This window comes from Lepidothrix coronata, unplaced genomic scaffold, assembly GCF_001604755.1.
Source record: "Lepidothrix coronata isolate B3197 unplaced genomic scaffold, Lepidothrix_coronata-1.0 Scaffold89, whole genome shotgun sequence".
In the NCBI taxonomy this organism is placed as follows: domain Eukaryota; kingdom Metazoa; phylum Chordata; class Aves; order Passeriformes; family Pipridae; genus Lepidothrix; species Lepidothrix coronata.
Window position 1 is genome coordinate 220,664 of NW_016690269.1, and position 21,567 is coordinate 242,230.

Sequence of the window (21,567 nt, forward strand, 5' to 3'; positions counted from 1 at the left end):
CCTGGGGAGGCTCCTTGAATCCAGGCAAGCCTGTGTTGGCAGGCTGCTGAGCACTGGGTCCCTGACATGACCTGGTAGGCTGGGATGGCACTGGCAGGGAAGGGGCCTCATGCTCCCCAGCTGTGTAGAGGAAAGCAGGAAAGCAGGCAACCAGGCAAGAGGGGAGGACGTGGGTTTCCAGGCACCTTGCAAAGGACAGCAGTGACATCCAGAGGGTCTTTGCAAGCAGTGAGAGCAGAAGGAGAAGCTCAGACACCACGCAAACCTGCCTTGATGGCAATCCCTTTAGTCCCAAGCCGGAGCAGTGAAACCCCCCAGCAGTGCCCACCCCAATGACTGACATTGTGCCAGCAAAGTGCTGGGGCTGCAAGCACTTGGCCAGACACCAGGCAACCTAGGGCTTTGCTGTCCCACCTGCTCTCATGCAGACAGACACCTTCCCATGCAGGGGAACCCTGTCAACACTGACATGGGTGGGCACGACCTGGCAGCCTACTGGCGCATCCAGAGACAGAAACACTTGAGCATATTGACAACTGGTTATTCAACTTGCTGTACAAGCACAGAGGGAAAGAAAACCCAACGGCTTCCACCAATCTTTTTGCAGCAACATTAAACCCATACTGATATTTTCATCTCACAAGAATCAGTATTTATGATCTGCATCTGGAATTAATCTGAGATGGAGACATTTCCAATCCAAGCATCATTGCTAATGTCATCGGCAGTTTTCTACTCACAAGAGAAATATTTACACCCTAGATTTCAACATCCTAATTAGGGTTCAACAAAGTCCAGATCGACAATCCATGTACTATTTTTCTGATATTTCTGTAATGCTTTTTTTAACCTGGAATAAGTTGAAAAGTTGAAATCAGGCACTATACCTGAATTCTGTGATGGAAACAGTGAAGCTGCGGAAATATTGACACTTAGGTTTCACTGTTTTCCATTAAATATTCTCAGTTGTCAAGTTTGAAATATTTTATTCTCTTTAGCTGAAGGAACCTGAAACATCTCATTTGAAATCACTTTAAGACAAATTGATTTTTCATCTGCCCTGTGCAGTAGCAGGACCAAGTTCAGATTTCCAAGTCTCACCTCTTTCTGAGCTGTCTGGTGAGTAGCCATCATCTCTCATAACATAGTAGATGTGTACCTCAACTGATGCACCATGTAGTTCAGAAAATAACACACGTATGGATTACTTTATGGGAAGCAACCTTCAGTGAGTTCAGACTAGAGGAGAGAAGGAGATGGGGAACTGGATTTGCTCCAAGCCACAGTGGGAGATTCCCCTTCTGCCACATTAATGCAGGACTGAAGCAGCCCATGAGTAACAGCACAAGGATGGGGGGATGCTGCACTGGTGCCCAAGGTCATGGGGCATCTCCACCCATCCTGAGAGCCAGGGGCTTTGCAGCCTGCCTGGATCTGGGTAAGACACTCAGGGCTTGCCCTGTCCTCAGCCATCACCCTCCACCTGGGAGTTCCCAGCTCACATTTCTCACTGTCTGCACCACAGCTGAGGATGTCAAGCAGGGACAAAAGCAGGGTAGGATAGTGGCCAGAGGAGGTCCCCGGTGCCCGTCACGGCATCAGGATTTATAACTGTATTAAATGGCATGACAGTTGGTCACAATAAAGCCGCTCCCCTTCTTCCCAAATCAGAGACAATAAAAGCTTTGGCAGTGAAAGTCATTCATCATCATAAAGACTTCAGACGTTCCAGCCATCAATTTCACTCACATTCTTAATACACTGGAGAGGAGTGCTGGAGTTTTAGGGGAAAAAAAGAGGGGGAGAGAAGAAAGGGAAAAATAGTTAAAAGAAAACATGACAAAAGATTGGACAGGAATAATTAGAAAGCTCAGAGAAAGGAGTGACTTCAGGACAGCACTTCTGATGATGGGGGCAGAAGTGCTCTGCTCTCCACGGGGTATATGTGATGCTGAGCAAAGCTGCCGGGTATTCCTACCACCCCAATGGGTCCACTGAGGAGGAGGGGCTGGGACCATGTTCTGGAGGGGTGACAGAATGCCACCTTGACTCCCCTCTTCTCTCCAGTCCTGTGGTGCCACCACTGGTCCCTGCTGCCGTGTAGTGGGGCCAGAGGAATGGTGACGAGCATGGGGGCTGGCTCTGGTGGAGCACCAGCCTCACAGCAATGACAGTGCCTTCCCCTCTGTGGGGGCTGCAGGTCCACTCTTCCTCAGCAGGAGGGACACCCCCCCATCAGAGGCCTGCTGCAGCTGAGGGGCCTCAGAGCAGCCACCACAGAAAGGGAGTGCTTGGCTGAGGGTCTGCAGGCAGCGCCTTGCAGAGGAAAGCACAAAGGTAACCCTGCAGTCTGTGAAGCCTCAGGTGAGGTGACACACAGAAGCAGTGGCTTTGCATTACTCCAAGGGGCCAAGCACGGGGACAGGCACCACTGCCCACCACACAGTGGTCGAGGTAGGGAGGTAGTGTCACATCTAAGGAGCATTATCCATGTCATAGTAGGGCCCACCGATACTTCGCTCATATCTTGAGAACTTAAAAGCTTCTTTCATTAAAACCTGAGTTGATATCAAGACTTGAAGGTAGTGAACACCCCAGCAGAACATGGACAAAATTTATCTCCTGAGTGGTGAGCCTGTGGCACTGCATGCTCAAGCCTGTCAAACAGCAGTGAACCGTTATACAATGAACAAGAGTGCACTTGGCCATGAGCTGGTGATCCCACCTCTACATGTCCCCAAAAGATCCGATGTGCCTCCTGCAGCCTTGTGCATCCTCACAGTGGGAGACCACAGCAGCTACCTACACCTCTCATGACCAACTATTTGACTTCAGAGCTAACACTGGTCACTGTAGGTTGGATGAAGCCATGGGAATGCTCTGGAACAGGATGTAGGGATGCATGGAGCACCTCCTGGTGTGACCTCAGCAGCAACAGGCAAAAACACAAATAGCAAAGGCACAGTCCTGCACTCCTTCACCCTGCACATGTGCAGCTTACATGACACATGTAACATATGTCCCTGTCACACCAGTTATTGCCAGTGTCTGCTCATTCCTGTGATGACTGTTCCCAGTGCAGTTCCACAGGGAAAGATGGGCAATGCTCTCCAGACATCTCAGGGGACATGTGCAACTCTGTCACCTGGACTAGGCTGGGCAAACTGATCTGGCTCAGCAAGATCAGTTCAAGTTTTGTCCTCATCCAGTGCCTATCTCACTAGCTTTTCTGTCTCTACACCAGACCTGGACACATTTAGGACTGGCTAGCATAGGCAGGTCAGGCAGCACAGGCAGCACAGGACACAGCTCCACTGTGAGCAGCTAGTGGGCCTGTTCAAGGTTACATCAATGCCTGGGAAAAGTTTTTGTCTATATTTCATAATTATAATTATATTAACAAAGAGAGAAGGAGCAAAACCAAGGCCTCTGTTTAGCACCAAAAGTCTGATTTGCTGACAAAGCAAGTCTCATCCACATCCCCCAACATCCCACACGTCTTTTGAACTTTGCAATTAGTACAACTGCAGCAGCATCTGCTGCCTTCACACCACACTCTTCCAAACCCTAGATCCTCCTGCAATCCTTAATTACCAACAGTCCAGGATCATCCTTCCCACAGAGAATCCTCACATATGGAGAGGCTGCCAGGTCTGAACCCACAACTGCCAGAGCCGAAGCCTGCTGGGGAGGGGACAACCCACATATGACCCCTCTCTAGAGGAATACTGTTGATACACAAGCCTTTTTTCAGTAACTAGTGCTCAAAAAAAGGTACAGTGTCATCATAGAGCTGCCGAGCTCAAGGAATTCAGGCTGTTGCAAAGAATGTAGGATGAAAAGAAAAGCTCCAGAGGGACCCTGACACTCCTTTCACTCTTTTAACTGAATTCAGTTTTCAGCCACCTCTTTGTGAAAATCCCAAGCCAGGTGTCAAGTCTGTGGCAGCACAGGCAGTGCCTGTCCATGACGATTCTCAAGGGATTTCCACAAACAATATTCCCCATGCTGGTAGATGTGCCAGTTCCATTAAGCAGCTCAAAACCAGGCAACTCATATTTTGAGTGCCAGTGATGTTTTTCCTTTTTTTCCACTGCATTTTGCTTTTTGCATTTTTTTTTAATTAGTTTAACATTTTTATGAGAAATAATACCAAAACCTGAAATTCACACATTTTTAGCCTGATATAATACAAAGTCAAGAAGAAACAATGGTACATTACCAAAAAAAAAAAAGCCCCAGGTAGATTTATAAAATCTCTATTCACGGCTAACACAGTCTTTTCCAAGGACAGCACTACAGGAAGAGCTCTTTCAAAAAATATAATAGAGAACATAAGCAAGAGCTTTCCTCACAAAATATGCTGCAGCACTATTAAAACAAGATTTTGAACACTTTACACTTTGCAGCTTTTCTTTCTTTAATCCTTTACAGTTTCTCTCAGATTTCTCCCAGATTTCTCCTAGATTAAAAAAAAGGCATGCTGCCATTTCTAGGGGATAGTAGGAAGGTGAGAGCAGGCAGCACACAGCAAGAGTACTTATGGCATGCTCTCCATTGCCCAGGGGTGCCCTGGAATGATCTTTGTTTTACCATTCCCTCTACTCCCTTTCCAGCACTGCTAAGGCCACCATTAACCATGCTCCCAATCCCACATTCACAGGGCTTTTAAATCGTTTCAGGAAAGAGGACTCACCACTGCCCTAGGCAGCCTGTGCCAGGGCTGGACAACCCTTTTGGTGAAGATATTTTCCCAATATCAAACCTAAACCTTCCCTGAGACAACTTGAGGCCATTTCCTCTCATCCTGTCACCATTTCTCTGGGAGCAGAGCCCAACTCCCACCTGGCTCCAACCCTCCTGTCAGGGAGTCTTAGAGAGTGAGAGGGTCCCTCCTGAGCCTCTTTTTCTCCAGACTGAGCCCTGAGCTTTCTCAGCCACTGCACATCAAAATTGTTCTCCAGACCTTTCCCCAGCTCCATTGCTTGTCATTGGACACACTCCAGCACCTCAATATCTTTTGGAGGTGTTTTCAACCACTATCATCAAAACAATTACGTTGTCGTAGAAGTAATTTCTGTAGCCTGACTCAAACTGCCATTAGACTTTATTTTTGTGTTGTGCAGATACACAAATGCCAACACATCTCCCTACTCACCTGGAAATATCATTTTGGTGGCTTGCACAGACACCCTCAAATGTTTTGTTATTGTTCTGGGACAAAAAAAGGAATTTAGGAAGCATTTATGCTAACTCGAGCGTTTTCCTTTCTTTTTTTTTCTTTCATTTTTCTTTTTTTTTTCATTATTTCCAGTTTGGAGATCTATAGGAGATTTACATCATTTCTCTGGCAGTGAGAAGTGCCACCTGTTGGTTGAACTGGCCTTGGATGCCCTAAAGCCACCAGCCAGCTCTGCACACCTGAACCCCTGGTTGCCATGGTGGTGGGTGGCACAGGTGGGTGAGAGTCCCCAGGACCCAAACACCAGCACAAGACTGTGCATGTACCCAGCAGGACATTTTCCACCTGTGGGTGCAGAGTTGGTTTGATGCCCTTTTTTTTTTTTTAGGGCATTTCAGACCAGGGTAAAACAAGAAGAGGCTGCTCAGCATGTTTGCAGAACAAGCCCCAGCCCTGCCGCAATCAGGGCAACACAGGGGCACCAGAACCCTCTTGTCTTAATCCTCTTGCCATCGCTGCTTTATTTAAAGTTGTATTTATTATCCATACCACAGCGGTACTGGGGGCAGGGGGAAACAGATTTAATTAATTAGAGATTGCAAAATCCTTAAGTAAAAGATGCTATGTAAATGCAAATTGTTATTATACATGCGTTGCACCAAAACATGTTTACCACAGTTAAATTCAACATTTAAATCCACGGCCAAACTCCCACCAGAGTCAGGCTGTACATCATCAAAAGAGGCAGTTAATAGCCTGAGTCTTAGTGGGGTACAAGTGCCCTTGTTTGCTTTCTCAAATGCGCTTGTTCTTTTTTAATGGCAAGATAAGAATTCATAAAAATGGAAAAACTCAACAGTGTTGCACTTAGACTCTGTACTATCATTAAAACTGGCACTTTCATTTTTCAGATTGGCTGCCTTTCCACGGAAGGTTATGTGGCCTTTTTTCAAGTCTTTAACATGACAGGCCCTATTGGGAGTGACAAAGAGATTATTGGAAAACGCATCTGTACTTTTATCTATTAAATGTAGAAACTAAGCTGTAAATCTTAGCATTATGCTTCACTGGAAACCAGCCATCTACCAACACCAATTTGCACTTCAGATCAGTCCCACAGAAATCAAAGTATAAGTCAGTGATAATGTTTAAACACAGATCAACATTTCCATGCCGGGACAGATTATATGATCAAAATATAGTGGCCTCAGAAGAAGATTTTTTTATTGTTGCCATAGACAATATATATTGCTATTGACAACTAGACAACAACAACAACACAAACAAACAAACCAAAACAAACACCAAAGCATTTTTCCAGAAGAAAAAGCAATTTCAACAAAATCAAACCTTCTCTTTACTTTCTTCAAAACCATGTTAATTTGGAGATAGGGGAGTAAGAGGAGAAAAAAAAGGAAGAAGGAATTGTGAAAATTTTACATAAGTCTTATTTCAAAGAGTTGGAACAGGAAGTATAAATTGAAACTACTTTTTATTATTAGAAATGCAAATATTTTTTAATTTGAAACCAAAATAATTGAAATACTTTCATTCAGCTGGTGAAAACACTGCTGGAAAACTGTTGTTGACCATTAGCTGGATAACAGTTCCCTCCAGGACTTTTGTGTGACCCTTCTTTCTCTGTGGGCCAGGTCCATTCCACCCACACAGGTCCAGCGTAAGCTAAGCACTCTTCATTCTCTTGATAGCCATTGGAAAGACCCAGCCACCCACTGATAAGGATCACTAACTTTATATCCAAAATTAATGAGAAAAGACACCTTCTAGTCCTAATTCAATATCTAATCTCTAACCTGTGGAGAGAGGAAGGCTTCCCCAGACCCCTCGACCCAAACGCTGTTTTCTAGGGTTGTTCAGAAGAATCCTCCATCCACAGGCTGAGAAAGATCTGTTACTCAGATCTTCTGGAAATGATCTGCGTCTCACTGCCACTTGATTTCTTGTCGAAAAAAACAAGAAGTCCTTTTGGATTGCATTGAGTTAAATGCTGAAATCTATTGGGGTTTTATCCTGGCAAGAGATCAGACTGGAATTTTAGAGAAGCAACTCCTTTCCTCCTATTGAAGGCATCAGAATCCATAGCGGCTACCAATACTAAAGTCCTCAGGGAGAATTTGATTTTGGCATGGTTTCCAGTCTAACTGCATTACCACCGTGCCTAGCTTCAGAAGTGACCAGTAGTATCTGCCATTCAACAAAACCTAGCAAAACACTGGCTCATAAATTGCAGTCACAGCACAGTGGGATGAACAAAGAAGAATGAAGAGTTAGGAAGCAGATGAGACTGAGCACTCCTAAGGAAAAACACACTGAGAGGCTGGGTGAGGACTATATGTCACAGCAGAATAGTAACAAGAAACATCTGGTCCTTTGACCTGCATTTATCCCATTTTAGCATCTTTGTTCCCTAACTACAAAAATGGAACATAATTCTCAGGAATATGGATTGTTATTCCTTACTCTCCCTGCATGGGTGTGTAAGCTCTGAGGAGGACCAAATGAGCAAAAGCTGATGGAGGTGTGCCCGCATGAAAGAAAATCAGCCTCCTCTACTCCAACATCTGGCAGAGGAACCAAACCAAAGCCCCCTGACAACACTTTACCCTGTGATGCTTCTTTTAATAGAGTGATATAGAGTTCACATTGTACCCCACTGCAGTGAATCATGCTGCTCTGCCCCTGGGTGAGGCTGGCTGACAGCCACTCTTGGCTCTGCCACTGCAAACCGGCCCCATTGCCAGACACAGCCAGGGTTGCTGTGGGTTGATCAATCCACCCTTGGCACTGTATTGGAGAGTCACAAAAAGGTGCCAGCTTAACATGGCTTTGTCCTCTCAGAGTGATACCAACCACGCTGAAATCAGCAAGTGGGAGCAGGAAAAATGCATGTGCAGGTAATTAGTAACAATCACAGGCTGCTTGGAAACTGCTGACGACAGCAGTAATGAACTGGGCACATGTCATTGGCTTGTAAATGGAGAGAACACTTAGGGACCGTGGCAGCACACAGTGATGGAAGGGGTTTCTTTAAACTTAATATTTAATGTGGCATAAAATTGATGCAGAGAAAGCGAATGGTTCTTTAATCAGATATATTTGGCTGGTGGTCCATAATACAACGGAGTTGGTGGCTGAAGCGATACTGAGAGCTGTCACTAAATTTTTCCTTAGCAGCAAGTATTAGCATGAATGGCAATGTTTCAGCAATCCTTTGGTCTTCAAGAACCGTTCCAAATGTTTGGATATGCCAGCTAGCTAAAAGAGAGAAATTTTACATTTTCTATCCACAACTGCATAGAAGATCTTTGTCATCTCAAACCTTTGCCAGCTACATCACAGCCTGGCAACAAGAACAACAAAAAACTGTAATCATAGTTCACTCAAGACCTCTGTTCTCAGACTTATTTCCATTATATTCTTTTACAGTCTGTCTTACAGATTTAAGATTGACAAGATGAAGTAGACTTAGTTCTCTTAGCATATGGCAGCTCAGACTGCTCCAGACTTTCTCATAAAAACTGATTAAGCTTGAATAGCAGATATAGTTATCGAAAGGACATAAGTGTTCTTGGCTCGAACTCCTGTTTTTCATATTTCAAGTTACTTACCCACTTTTCAGCCTTACCAATAGCCTTATTCTTTATTGAAGCATCATGCAATCGTGTTCACAGCTTTGCTTCACACACACCAGAAGAGTTCCTGGTACAAGTGACACAGCTGCTCTGGATACCACAACTCATTTGCCAATGTTTTAAGCAGCTCTAGGTCTTATGACAGTGAAGCTTTTACAAAAATGTTTATAATCTGGAATGTCAACTGAGAAGTGAGGTCAGTCTCAAGGCATCATCTCAACACCAGATACAGACTTTGATCATTTTGTGGACTTTTATCCAACTAACTCTCACTTTTTTTACCTGAAAACACACTATCTAGCATGACTAAACCATGTTGTTCCCCAAGGCTTTTAGTCTCCTTCTCTGAGTTTGATCAGATAAATCACAGCCTTTCTGGAACAAGGAAGAGTGGAAACACTCAAAAAAGGGTGAAGAAATTAAAAGCAATGCAACTTCCTGAATCTCAAGAGAAGACCAGAGATCAGGTTGGCCCCTCCTCCTCCAATGACAAGCAGTTCAGAAATGAAATGCCATCACAGATCTGCAAGACTTGGACTCTGGATGGCCAGACTGAGGGGGACCCAGAACCAGGAGCTGGCTCTGGCAAGACTTCTCTCATGAACCAGGGTATGACCACTGAAGTAGGTCAGCTGATACAAAGCTGACTGTCCTCCAGGGGTTGCTGCCTTATTGATTACCTACCTCTACCCACCCAGCCCAGCCCTAGAACGCTAAACCACCACTGAATTTTACCACAGCTTTAGTCAGACAACAGACAACTAAAAAAACTCTGAGAAGGCAGAGTAGGTGGTGTGTTTGCAGACATTTCTTGGACCTTGCACTCGTAACCACCATTGTGCACCATTTCCCAGTTCCTGATTTTCAGAGGTACCTATCACAGATGAAAGTCCTGTGGCAATACACAGCTTGTGGTTACAATGGAAATAGGGTCAATAAAAGTGTATCCTTTTCCAAATCCCTTATCCTGAGGAAAAAGGCTGGGAAAAGAGCTGTGACTGAAGAAATGAGTTAATTTTGGGGAGAAAATAGAGAAGTCTGTCCAGAACTAAAGTGAGAAATGCATCATCAAGCGTGCTATAATGGACACACCTTGCACATTACAAAGCATGGCTTGCTGCTGAAGCCCTCCGCTCCTGACAGTCTGCACATCCTTTCAGCTCCTCAGGAAAGAATCAGGGCAGGGAGCATGACTTGGGCGTATGGTACGTGACTAGTGCTATACAATCCAGATTGTAATACAGACTTCCAAGCACTTCTAGAGCATATCCAGCACAAAAAAATTCCTATGGCTATTTAAAAAGGAGGGAGGACAGCAGCTAGACATCCTCCTCCAAAAATATATCAAGAGGCATACATTTTAAAAGGATTTTGGTATGCTCGTGTAAATCTAAGTTTTATGAATGCAGATGATAGAAGACTATACAGCACTATCAAACTAAAGATATAAATACCCACTGTCTTGAAAAACATGTTCTGTTGTAGCTCTCACTCTGTCATATTTAAGACTGATGGCAGCTTTTTTCTAGAGCTGCTGCTCATAAAGTCTGCTCCATGTTTTTGAGGACAACTAGCAAATATAACATTTGGAACTTTTGCTCAAGTGTAGGTAACACCACAGGGACAACCTCTATAAAATCAATACTGAGCTCCGCAGTGTCACCTCTGTAGTTGGTTTTGCTCTAATAAATGATCAGCTAGCTCACCACATTCTAAGGAGGTAGCAACATGAGACACGGGAGAAGTGCTTAAACAAGTGTAAAAGAAGAAGTGCTGCTGATGTACCAGCCAAAACAACAGCTCTTGGCTGAACCTCATTTTGGCCAGGTGCAGATCCTGGATGGGCAGTTCCTTAGAAGACAACAGAAGTGAGGGAGCATTCAGCTTCTCTATTATCATCTTGGTTTCCTAACTTTGGCCCATGATAATGCAGCTCAGTAATCTCCTGCTACTTTGCCTCCCCCCAAGGACACAGCTCCCATCAGCTCCCACTGCACACTGTGGACACTCCCAGGCAGGAGATGCCCTCAGTACCTGCTCATGCAGTTAGAGGTGCTACCAGGCTGCACAAATGTCTAACAGGACACAAGGTTTGTCATGGGACAAACACTCAGGAGAAGGAACTAAAGGCAGCAGAATGCCCATGATGGACTGAGACAGCCTGGGTCTTCTGCAATGAGCAGCACTTCAGGCTTCAAAGAAAAATGCAGGGAATCATAGAATCATTTAAGCTGGAGTTCTGCAGCAGACCAATGAGAATAAATTGCCTGAGGAGAAATTACTTTTTAACTTTCATAGGCTGTATGAGTGCCTTATGACGACCAGCATGACGATTCATGTTTCTTCTTACATATTCCTTTCAGTTTCCTTCTATTCTATGATTCTATAAACAGCACAGACTCATAGAATCATAGAGTGAATTGCATTGGAAAAGTTCTCTAGTTCCACCCCCTTGCATGGACAGGAACACCTTCCACTGGACCAGGTTACTCCAAGCCCTGTCCAATGTGACCTTGAACACCTCCAGGGATGGGGCATCTACAACCTCTCTGGGCAACTTGTGCCAGTGCCTCATCACCCTCACAGTAAAGACTTTTTCCCAATATCTAATCTAAACCTATTCTCTTTCAGTTTAAATCCATTTTCCTTTGTCCTGTCACTCCAGACCCTTGCAAATAGTCTCTCTCTTTCTGTCTTGTAGGCTCCCTTTAGTTACTGGAAGACTGCAGTTAGGTCATATTGAAGCTTCTCTTCTCCAGGCTGAACAATCCTAATTCTCTCAGCCTTTCCTTACAGCAGAGGTGCTCCATCCTTTTAATCAACTTGATGGCCTCCTCTGGACTCACTCCAACAGGTCCATGTCCTTCCCATGCTGGGGGCCCCGGAGCTGGAGGCAGCACTGCAGGTGGGGTCTCACCTGAGTGGGGCAGAGGAACAGAATCCCCCCCCCTTACCTGCTGCCCACACTATGGGATCAGCCCAGGACACAGGGGGTTTCTGTGCTGCCAGCACATATGACCACGCCACGTCCAGCCTCTCCCCCAGCAGCACCCCCAGGTCCTCCTCCCCAGGGCTTCTCTCAATCTGCTCATCCCCAGCCTGGATCGATCCCGAGGGTTGCCCTGACCCAGGTGAGCGCCAGCACTTGGCCTTGTTAAACTGCATGAGATTCCCATGGGCCACTTCTTGAGTTTGTCCAGGTTCCTCTGGATGGCTCTGTCCTTCAGGTATGTCACCTGCACCCTCAGCTTGGTGTCAATTGGTGAAGATGCCTTCAATCCCTTTGTCTACGTTATTAATGAAGATATTAAATAACACTGATATTGATAATGATTGATAATGAAGATATTAAATAAAACTGATCCCAGTACAGACCTATGAAAGACATAAATATATCTGTATCAATGCTCTATCTCCTTATCTCATATAAGCCACATACATCTCCAGGAGTCCCTCGTTCTGTCCATCCATCCCTAGGTCACACTGACAACTGAAGGGTCCCCAGACACCTTTCTTACCTATGAGTCCACCACCGAAACCACCCACCCAGTACCAAACACGTATTAAAATAAGTCTCCCCGTTGCCACTTCAAGATACATATGATTTTTTTAATACTTTTTCTAACTCTCTTATTTCTTTTGAATCTTCCTAAACTTTTGCTGAGAAAAGCCAAAGGCTAATGTTGTATTGGGGTAACACAATTCTCTAACAATTGTTTTCAAAACTACTCCTGTCCTAGATGAGACTGTAGGGCTTTAAAGATACAGAAATACTACACGAAAAACAGTATCATCTTCCCTTGTAGCAACAAAATAAAGAATTGCATGCAATCTTTGGCAAAGCAGAAAAAAAATCCAATAAAATTTGCACAAGTTAGACACAGCAGTAACACACAGAGGTAACATTTATATTAAACACAGAGCCTTACATTTTCAAATTCCTCGTTTTTTCTGATTTGTACAATTCATTTGGGACACAGTTTAATCATTTTCTTACCATTTGGCCAATCTCCTTCCAAGCAGTGTGGTCAGCCCCAAATAACTACGTAACCAAAGCATTTATCAATCTCTGTTTCTTAACTCTTGCCATATGTCTGCTGAACAAAAGCAGATGATGTGTTGTTCCCTGGATAACAGCCTTTGCTTTTCATTTAAATGCTTAGCCTTATTGCATAGTTACAACTCTAGAAATGGTACAAAACATGAGCATTTGTAAGAATTAATAGCAGCCAAAATTCACATTTGTTTGAACTGTCATAAAAACCTTGTCCACTCAAACACACCAGGCGTATTTATGAAAAATGAGCACCAAAGCCCAAAGGCAGAGGCAAGCATTCTGCTTTTTGGTGACACAGTGGTACTCAGGATGCAGGTTTGGAGTAGAGGGGCGCAGCCTTGGAGTGAAGGGATGGATACATCATTTGTTGGCTACAAGCAAACACAAATGATTTACACAAGACTTTCAACTGACTTTCAATAGAGCTGCTCTGAAACCACATTTTAAAATAGACTTTTGAGAAAATGACTCCACATCTGACACAATTATTCCATAAAGGGCCTCTCTCTACAATGTGCAGGCATAGACAATTCATGTCACTTATCGGTGTTAGAAAATTGCTTACCTGTAACTATAGGATAGGACTGAGGCCCAGGAACACTCGCTCCCAAATCTGCAGAAGTAGGGCTGGTTATATTTGCCTTCATGTCATCCAATCCACTAGCTAGTGAGGCCATGGCTGAGTATTCAGTTGCCTGGAAAAAGAAACAAAAGGCATTTTAGTGATAATAAATTTACTATTCAAGAGCTTTTACCTGTGCGACAGAAAGTAGGTGCAATATAGAACTCAAAAATCCTTTGTTCTGCCAGTTTTAAAGGCAATGCCCAGTTACATGGGGCTTTCAGCACTCAGTCTGCTCAATAAGTGGGTTGGTGCTTATCACCACTGTTCTTGGAGAACACTAAAACGGGCTTTCTTTATAAAACAAAAGCCAAACTCATCAATATGTAACAAGATTTTCTTGAAGGTGGAAATTTTGTAGAATAACTGCCAAGTGCAAGTTACTTGCTTGTTAGAGAAAAATGTCCTTGCCTGTTAACCTGAACTCTCCATATTTCAGTGGTGGCACTTGAGTGGACATGCACTAACAAGAAGGGAGGAATGGCGTATCCCATTTTCCTTTTCTTGGGAATGTCACATTTCTTCATCGTCTCACAAGAAAGTGCACATACGTATTAATGTTTGCTTAATGGATGCATTCATAGCCAACTGTTCCTAAATCGAAATTATTTAAAAATAAATCACCTGACTGTAGTAAGGACGCTGTCTCATTTCAAGGGAATTTCTTAATTTCATTAGCCAAAGGTATTGTAAATGAGCACAGGTCCCAAGAAATTAGACCGTTTGTGTCCCGTAACCTGTGTAAGTCCCTGTAGCTACAGCAATCTACAGCCAATTTGGAGGATGTGCATGTACATGGCACAAAGCTTATCTTCATTTGCCTTATTTCCATGACTTCTTATAGTCAGGATCATTCTCACAAAACTGGGAAGTTTCCTCATAAAGTTCTCCCTTCCCTGCTCCTATCTGCCCTTTAAGTTTTAATCTCTTATTTGTGAGATGGCAATCATGCCCTTAACAAGTGGTGGATGATAATTTCAAACTAAGAATGGCAATAGGAACAGATAAACTAAAGAGCAACCACTGTGAGGCCAATCCCTGCTGAATTCCTGAAGATTAAGTCAATGCAGAAGCTGCACAGAGATGAAGAAATGCTGGGGAAACTAGGATCACGTGGGGGTTTTTTTGAGTGACCAAAACAAAAATCAGAGTATCACAGAATCCTAGACTGGTTTGTGCGGGAAGGGACCTTAAAGACAATCTTATTCCACCCCCTACCATGGACAGGAACACCTTCCACTACAACAGGTTGCTCAAAGTCCCATCCAACTTGGCCTTGAACACTTCCAGGGATGGGACATCCAAAAAAGTTAACTTTTTTTTCAAGGAAACAAAATCTGGTCTGAGTGAATACATCCTTCTCCCCCTTACAAGTTTGTCCAAGAACCCAGCACACAATCCTGGTGCTTGCCACTAACACAACACTTTGGGTCAAATATACCTGTTAATGTCTCTGTTGCCCACCTCTCACTCAAACAGAAGTTAATTTACCTGGATAATTATGTATTAGCAGGTCTGTGTAATAAACATGTATTTTCTGGAGTACAGTCTGACACCTTGAAGGCTCCCCTGTATAAATCCCTTGCAGATGTGTGTGCCAAATGCATTTTGCCAGGGACTAGCCCCTGGCCACCCTTGTCCTGCACCCAGCCCATGGATCAGAGTCCTCTGACTCATCTTGTAGGCTCCTCCCTAACCTTTGCATTAAAGCTGTCCTGTTCCTCAGTCCTTTTAGCTCATTCCTTCTCTGACACCCTCCATACCCTCATGTTTGCCTTACCTTCATGCACCCAGCCCCTTTCATCTGCCACCACTGCCTCAAAGACACCCACACCTCTGTCTCATCCCCCATTTCTACCCATTGCAGAGGATGGGCCCAGGAGCACCCCTCCTCTGAGGAGGGTGCCAGTGATAGTCCCAGCCTTCCTCCTTCCTACAAGTGCAACCAAAGCTCCTTCTTCTCACTTCACATCACACCAAGGTGCATTTCTCAGTCTTCCAACACCAGTCTGAGTTCTCCTACATCTCCAACCCCACCTTCCCTTATTCAGAGTAAATGCACATGCGGCAACACTGTTGGGTTTTTTCTGTCCACAAACCCCTGATCTAACAAGACACCAGACAAACAACAGCCCTGCAGAGGCATTCCAAGCAACTGGTGATGCATGAGCATGGATGGGCTGGCAGCACAGCAGAGGAAAAACCTGTCTTTGTGTGCTGCTGTTTGGTATTTCTGATATCTGGAGAAGAGCACACACCAATTCCTGGAGAAGGGTGCCTGATTTTACCATGTTGTTCTATGAAAGCCACAACCCTACCACATCCAGACTGGAAAATCTCTTCATACTCTCCCATGGGGCACTGATCCACTGCCCCCAATGAACAGGGAATGAATGTGGCTTCCCACTTACAAAGTGGGAACTACAAACTTGTAGTTTGGGAGGAAGCATCCAGCTGAGATGGGACTCTTTCCACAGGCTGGGTCATGCAAGACAACTGGGGTGGCGGTTGCACATCTAAACCCTGCCACCAAAAGCAGCTTTTGGAACTGCTGATCCTTGCACAAACCCAACTGGAACCAGCCTGAGCCCCTGCCTGCAAATCTCCAACGACTCCACAGCTTGCTTCCCTTCAAAGGTCCAAGGAGGTGTCATGAGGAAAGCAGGACCAGAGTTAAAAGCTTTAACTGTAATGACCTCAAAACATTATGCCAACAAGCCATGAGCTGGTCCTTCAAGCTCAGAGAGACTAATCAGTTCCAGTGTCAGAAGCAAGCAGTGATCAGGGTGTAGCACACCCTGTCAGAGGTCAGGACAATGGTACCCCGTGCTCTTCTGTGTCACTGCACCACAGAGAGTTGGAGCAATGTCAGCGGCACAGCTCCAAACCGTGGAACCGTATCTGTGGACTGGAGAGACTGGAAGCATTGTAGTTGCTGAGCACAATGTGGAGGGAGAGCCCACAGTCAGGCAGTGCTGTGGTAGGAATGAGAAGGCGTAAGTCAGAGATGTGCAAAATGGAGATCTGGAGTCCCTCCCTGCTTTTGGTCCAAATAATTTGCTGCAGACAGGAACTGCACCTCTTTTACAATGGCCCAGCAACATTTTCCTAAAGGTAAGAATAGCAAGATTTTTGGGGATTTTCCAGATGCTTTCCAGTGCCCAGATCACTCCTTGAAGCCACAAGCAACTGAACACCAGCAGCCACATGGACCAGGCACCAACCACTCCTTCCAGCACCCAGGCAGAGCAAGTCCAGGCTGAGGGGCAGCCTGAGGTGTCTGCTGACCCCTCTCTGCTTATGCTGTCCCAGTGGAGGACTGATCATCAATATCACATCTACCTCTGCAGTAGCAGTTCCCACTGCACAGCAGAGGGGGTGTGGTCAGGGCCATCAGCAGCAGGCTGGCACAGTGGCTGTGATCAACACTTGGCTGTGGACGGAGAAGACACACCACTGCCAATGGTGAGAGACTGGGGAGAGGCGACAGTCAGCAGAAGCATCTTTTGGCCCATGAGGAGAGAAGAGCCACAGGTGCAGAGCAGAGGAGCCTTCACCCTAAAACCAGCTAGTTGGTGCTGCCTGCAGCTCTTCTCACCCCCGTGGAGGGGCAAGGGGACCCCAGTACCCCATGAAGAAGCACAAGCCTCTCTGTCACTGTGGCTTCACAATGCTGGGTGTTGACCCACTCCTGAGAGGTAAAGCGATGTCCCCTCTTCCCGCTCCCCCCAGACAGAGCTCTTTCTTTCAGGTACCCCATCCAGAGAGGAGAACCAACCCCAGGGGGAGGCAGTGCTCGTGGAGCAGCCCCTCACCCCATGGCCCCATTGAGATTCTCCTGCCAACTCTTCCCAGGAGCTTCTCCAGCTTGTCAGGGAGGGGCAGCAGAAGGGGTCTCAGACTTGGCTCCTGCACCAGTGACCTGGCACTGCTGCTGGTGAGGAGCAGCCCGAAATGACGATCATGGTTAGGGGTCCCTCCTCGCGCAGCCGGAAGCCTGACCTTCTGCTTGGTATGTGAAAAAGCAAGAGTCGGGTGTTCAGTACCCTAGAAATTACCTGAAAAATGACTGCCTGCGGTTGTACCACGCACTGTCTCATCAGCATGGAGCACCACTGCCATAGCATGGAGGAGAGAAAACACAGACATGTGAAACGAGGAGTAATATAAAGGAGAGAATGAGAAGCTCAAACTGAAAGGAGGGGCAAGACCAGATCTCCTGTGTCTCCCCTGCCCCGTCCCACTCAGCTCTGGCAGACAAGAGCTGGAGTCTGGTGGAGGATTGGTTGGGGTGGTGAGGACAGAGGTGGTCTCTGAGCACCTTTGGACAGCAGCATATGGGCAGCAGGGTTTGCACAGTCCCTCCCCACCAGATTTCTCTGCAAAGTGCAAACAGGAAGATTTCTGCTCTGAGTAAATTTTTACATCCACCACCACTACAAAGGCTTTATGTCTAAATACTAACACCCCTGGAGTGGAGAAGTTAATGAGCAGATGGAGGGAAAAGGGGTGCAGGAAGGTTTCAGGATCATTTTCAAACCTGCTGCACTATAGTGAAGCAGACAGACAGACCATCACCAGCTTCACCCTGCACTTTTCCTAGCGAAGATGACAAAGTGTAACCCACTGAAAAGTCAACAGGTACAGAAATTTTCTCTTTGAGATTTATCTGGAATTTTATCCTAAATTGTTATGCAAAGATGGACACACAGTAGAGAACAAGATCATTCCCTGTAACAGCCTGGTTCTAGGGTGCCAATGTGGGAAAATCAGGGAGCTCCCATAGGCTTGGATGAGACCTGCAGCAGTATTGTGATCCAGGTAGTGTGAGACAAATGCATCCCCCTTCTGCTCTGTCTCTTTCACGGGGTACGGACCAGGTACCCATCTTGAAGCAATTGCACCAAGCAAAGACAGACAAGAGCTGCCTGCTGTACAGGGCAACTGGCCACTGAAATGAGCCAGCTGGGGTCCATTGGGACTTGCACATGTTTCTTTTTGCATCTGCTCAGTCTTCCCAATTAAAACACCAGACAGGCATGAAGCAACACCTCCTGTGCCCTCCTGCCAATGACACAGCTGCCCCCAGGCCCACAACACTGCTCAGGACACAGCAGCAGCAGCACAACAGGGTCTCAGACTGTCAGAAGTCTTGGGGACTCTGGTCTTGGTCTGCCTCCTTACTGACCATGTGCACTGCCTTCCCTGCTGATAGAGATGGTGCACCAAGCACCTTCACTGTCAAAAAAGCCTTGAGATCCCTGAAAGGCAGAGTGCTGTCCCTCAGGTCACATCCATTACATCCACTGCTCACCCATGATGCCAACAGCAAGACAGACCTCACACAAATATCTCCAAGTCATTGTGTCTTAATACTTTAAAATTAATTAATAAATAGAGGTAGAAGTGGTACATGCCAGGCAGGCTGTCCAAAGAAACCCCCACCTCAGCCTGACAAAGGGAAAAAATTTGTAACATTAGATATGGTTCGAAGAGTTTAATCCAAAGAAGCTCTAATTAATCTCCCCAGGCTTTGAGAAACCCAGCACCACTTGCAGCTGCACAGGCACTGCTGTTGCTCTGCCTGGAGTTTCAAGGGAATGGAAAATCCATCCTAATGCCCTCCTCCTCAGCCACTCAGGATTCAGATGGGAAAGTCTTCCAAAAAGCTATATATAAAAGTCTCACCACTGCCGCCTGCCAGCCACCCCACCATTTCATAATTTACTTGGCATTCCCTGCACTGTCCACCACTGCCACCAAAACCAATCCTGCTTTGGAGTAAATGCTATTTACACACCTAATTTAGGCCAAACCCCAGTTATTCTTTGATTTCAGCCACGTTGGGATCATTGCTGTCTCACAGAACATGGAAGTTTGGTTTCAGTGGTACAACCTATTTCCCTTGGTTTAAATGGAGTATTTCTGAACCTCCCTTTCAAAAAACATATATGTTTATAAAAAATTAGCAGCTGTGCTTCATTTTAGCCCAAATCGAATTAGGATTCATCCCCAGAGATTCCTCTGGAGGCAGTGGGAATTAGCTCATGCACCCTGCCATGAACACATTTACCCTCATACTTCAAAGCAACTGACCTGTTTTTGACCCAATCTTCACATTATCTGCATGTGGGAAATGACACATTTTACATTTCCACAGTGCGATTCATAAGTGAGTGCAGTCCTTCTCAGATTTTCTGAAGGGATCCCCAAATCCAATCTAAATGCCTAGAATTTACCTGTTGTTTTTCTTTCATACATATAAATAGCTGCATTTCCATTCATTCTTTGTTTCTCATTTTCATTTTGTTCTAATATCTGCATGTAAATGTCTGAAAATAGCATCTGTAATTGAAGATTATGAAGTATAGCCAGCTCCTGACAGGCTGCTAAGGAAGATGGATTATCCTCATTTTTCTGTAAATTTTGTCAATTTTTGAATTCATAAGCTATCAACACTGATAAAAATGTGACCGCACAGCTGTGTCAAAGTGGACGGCGTGGCATCGGTGCAGCTCCTGAGGAGGATGGCTCTCCCCAGCCACCCGGTCAGGGGCAGGCACTGCAGGAATCCTTCCTAACTGCTTGCAGTATCTACATCCCAATCACACCACCCCCTCCACCCTGCCACACCCCCCCCAATTCAAATAAATAAATAAATTGAAAGTACACAAATTCTCTGGTGCACCAATTCACATCACAAAGCACAATTTATTGTGTGTTCTCCTTTTTTATTTATCCCTAAGTAGTAAACACGATTTCCATTCAGGGGGTTCGTTATGTTCCACTCCTACCAGACAATCACAGCACACTTGAGGCAATTGTTTAGCCTCTTCCTCTCAATTTTCCCATTACTGGGAGTAAGTACTGTTGGGACTCTTTAATAGCCCGACTGCAGCCCATATCAATAACAGATGAGGTTTAATCGTCCAACACAAAAATTATTTAGGCTCAGTAAGGACATTCAATGTCATTTGCATAATGGCATTTCTATCCTGAGCACCTAACCCATCGTGCATAAACAAGGCCCTGGGACCATAAATAATAATAAATCATGACGTCCACACTCCTATTGCTGTAATAGGAGCCTCTCTATGTAGAAATTATTTCAGTAGGAAAGGGGCACTATAATTTTAAAGACATGTGGCATTGCACGGACCAGTAAATCACACCCATGTGCACAATTGTGCACACACACGTGCCAGCAAGGCTGCCTATGGTGAGCAGCAAAACCCCAAGGAGTAGCAGCACAGAAAACTGTCCACACTGAGCACTGGGAATGCTTTTGATTATTGTTCGTTAGTCAGAGGTAGCAGGCTGAACAAAAGCAAGGTCTGTGTGCAGTGCCTGGGCACGTGTGCAATGGACCTGTTAGTCTGCCAGTCCCTGCTTGGCCACCACCCATGCCCGCTGTCCCTTGACCTCTCCAGGAAGGTCTGGTGGAAAGAGAGCAGAGACCTGCAGATGCTCATGGATATTTCCCAAGCAAGCCCTTCATGGGCCATTGCAGTCCCCAATGTCCTCCCCCCCCCCATTCCAGGTAACTTAGCACTGCCAAGGCCACCACTAAACCATGTCCTCAAGAGCCAAAGTCTTCTTCTGGTTTTCAAACAGGAGCCTCCATAGAAAACCGTGGTAAGGCCAGCCCGAGGGAGGTAAATGTACACAGCAAACTGAGGTGGCTTTCCAGATTTCAGTCTCGCCTGGCCTCTAACAAGTGTGTGGGTGAACAGAGACAGCAGCACAGTGGCAACAGCTGGCCTCTGCGTCTGCCAGGATTTGCCAGCTTCATCATCATATATTTGTCCTCAACAGTTCTGTCCTTTCTCAGTATAAACACTGCTCTGTCTCCTCTAGGACATGAAAGAAAAGTATGATTCACCCCAGCCCACACCCACCCCCAACAATACTGCTCAACACTGCAAAGGCTCTTCCCTGCTGTCTCCATGACAGAACCACCCAGTTCAGTTTACTGAGAAAGGCAGAAACTCCAAGAAAGATTTTGTAGGAGCCTGCTCCCAGGGCAACACCACTGCCTGCGCAGGCACCTACT

At 45.5% G+C, this 21,567-nt stretch overlaps 1 protein-coding gene across 4 annotated transcripts in view; it reads right to left on the minus strand.

Annotated features, from left to right (window-relative positions):
- The window catches only part of PAX5 (paired box 5), a 121,938-nt gene that overhangs the window by 46,135 nt on the left and 54,236 nt on the right, over nt 1-21,567 (minus strand). For 2 of the 4 annotated variants that reach the window (XM_017821124.1, XM_017821126.1), the window contains exon 7: nt 13,458-13,587. In XM_017821124.1, the coding sequence (XP_017676613.1) occupies nt 13,458-13,587 (130 nt within the window). Of the gene's footprint in view, nt 1-12,857; nt 12,930-13,457; nt 13,588-17,572; nt 17,630-21,567 lie in introns of those variants that run through there. The other 2 variants (XM_017821127.1, XM_017821123.1) reach the window with 2 other exon arrangements.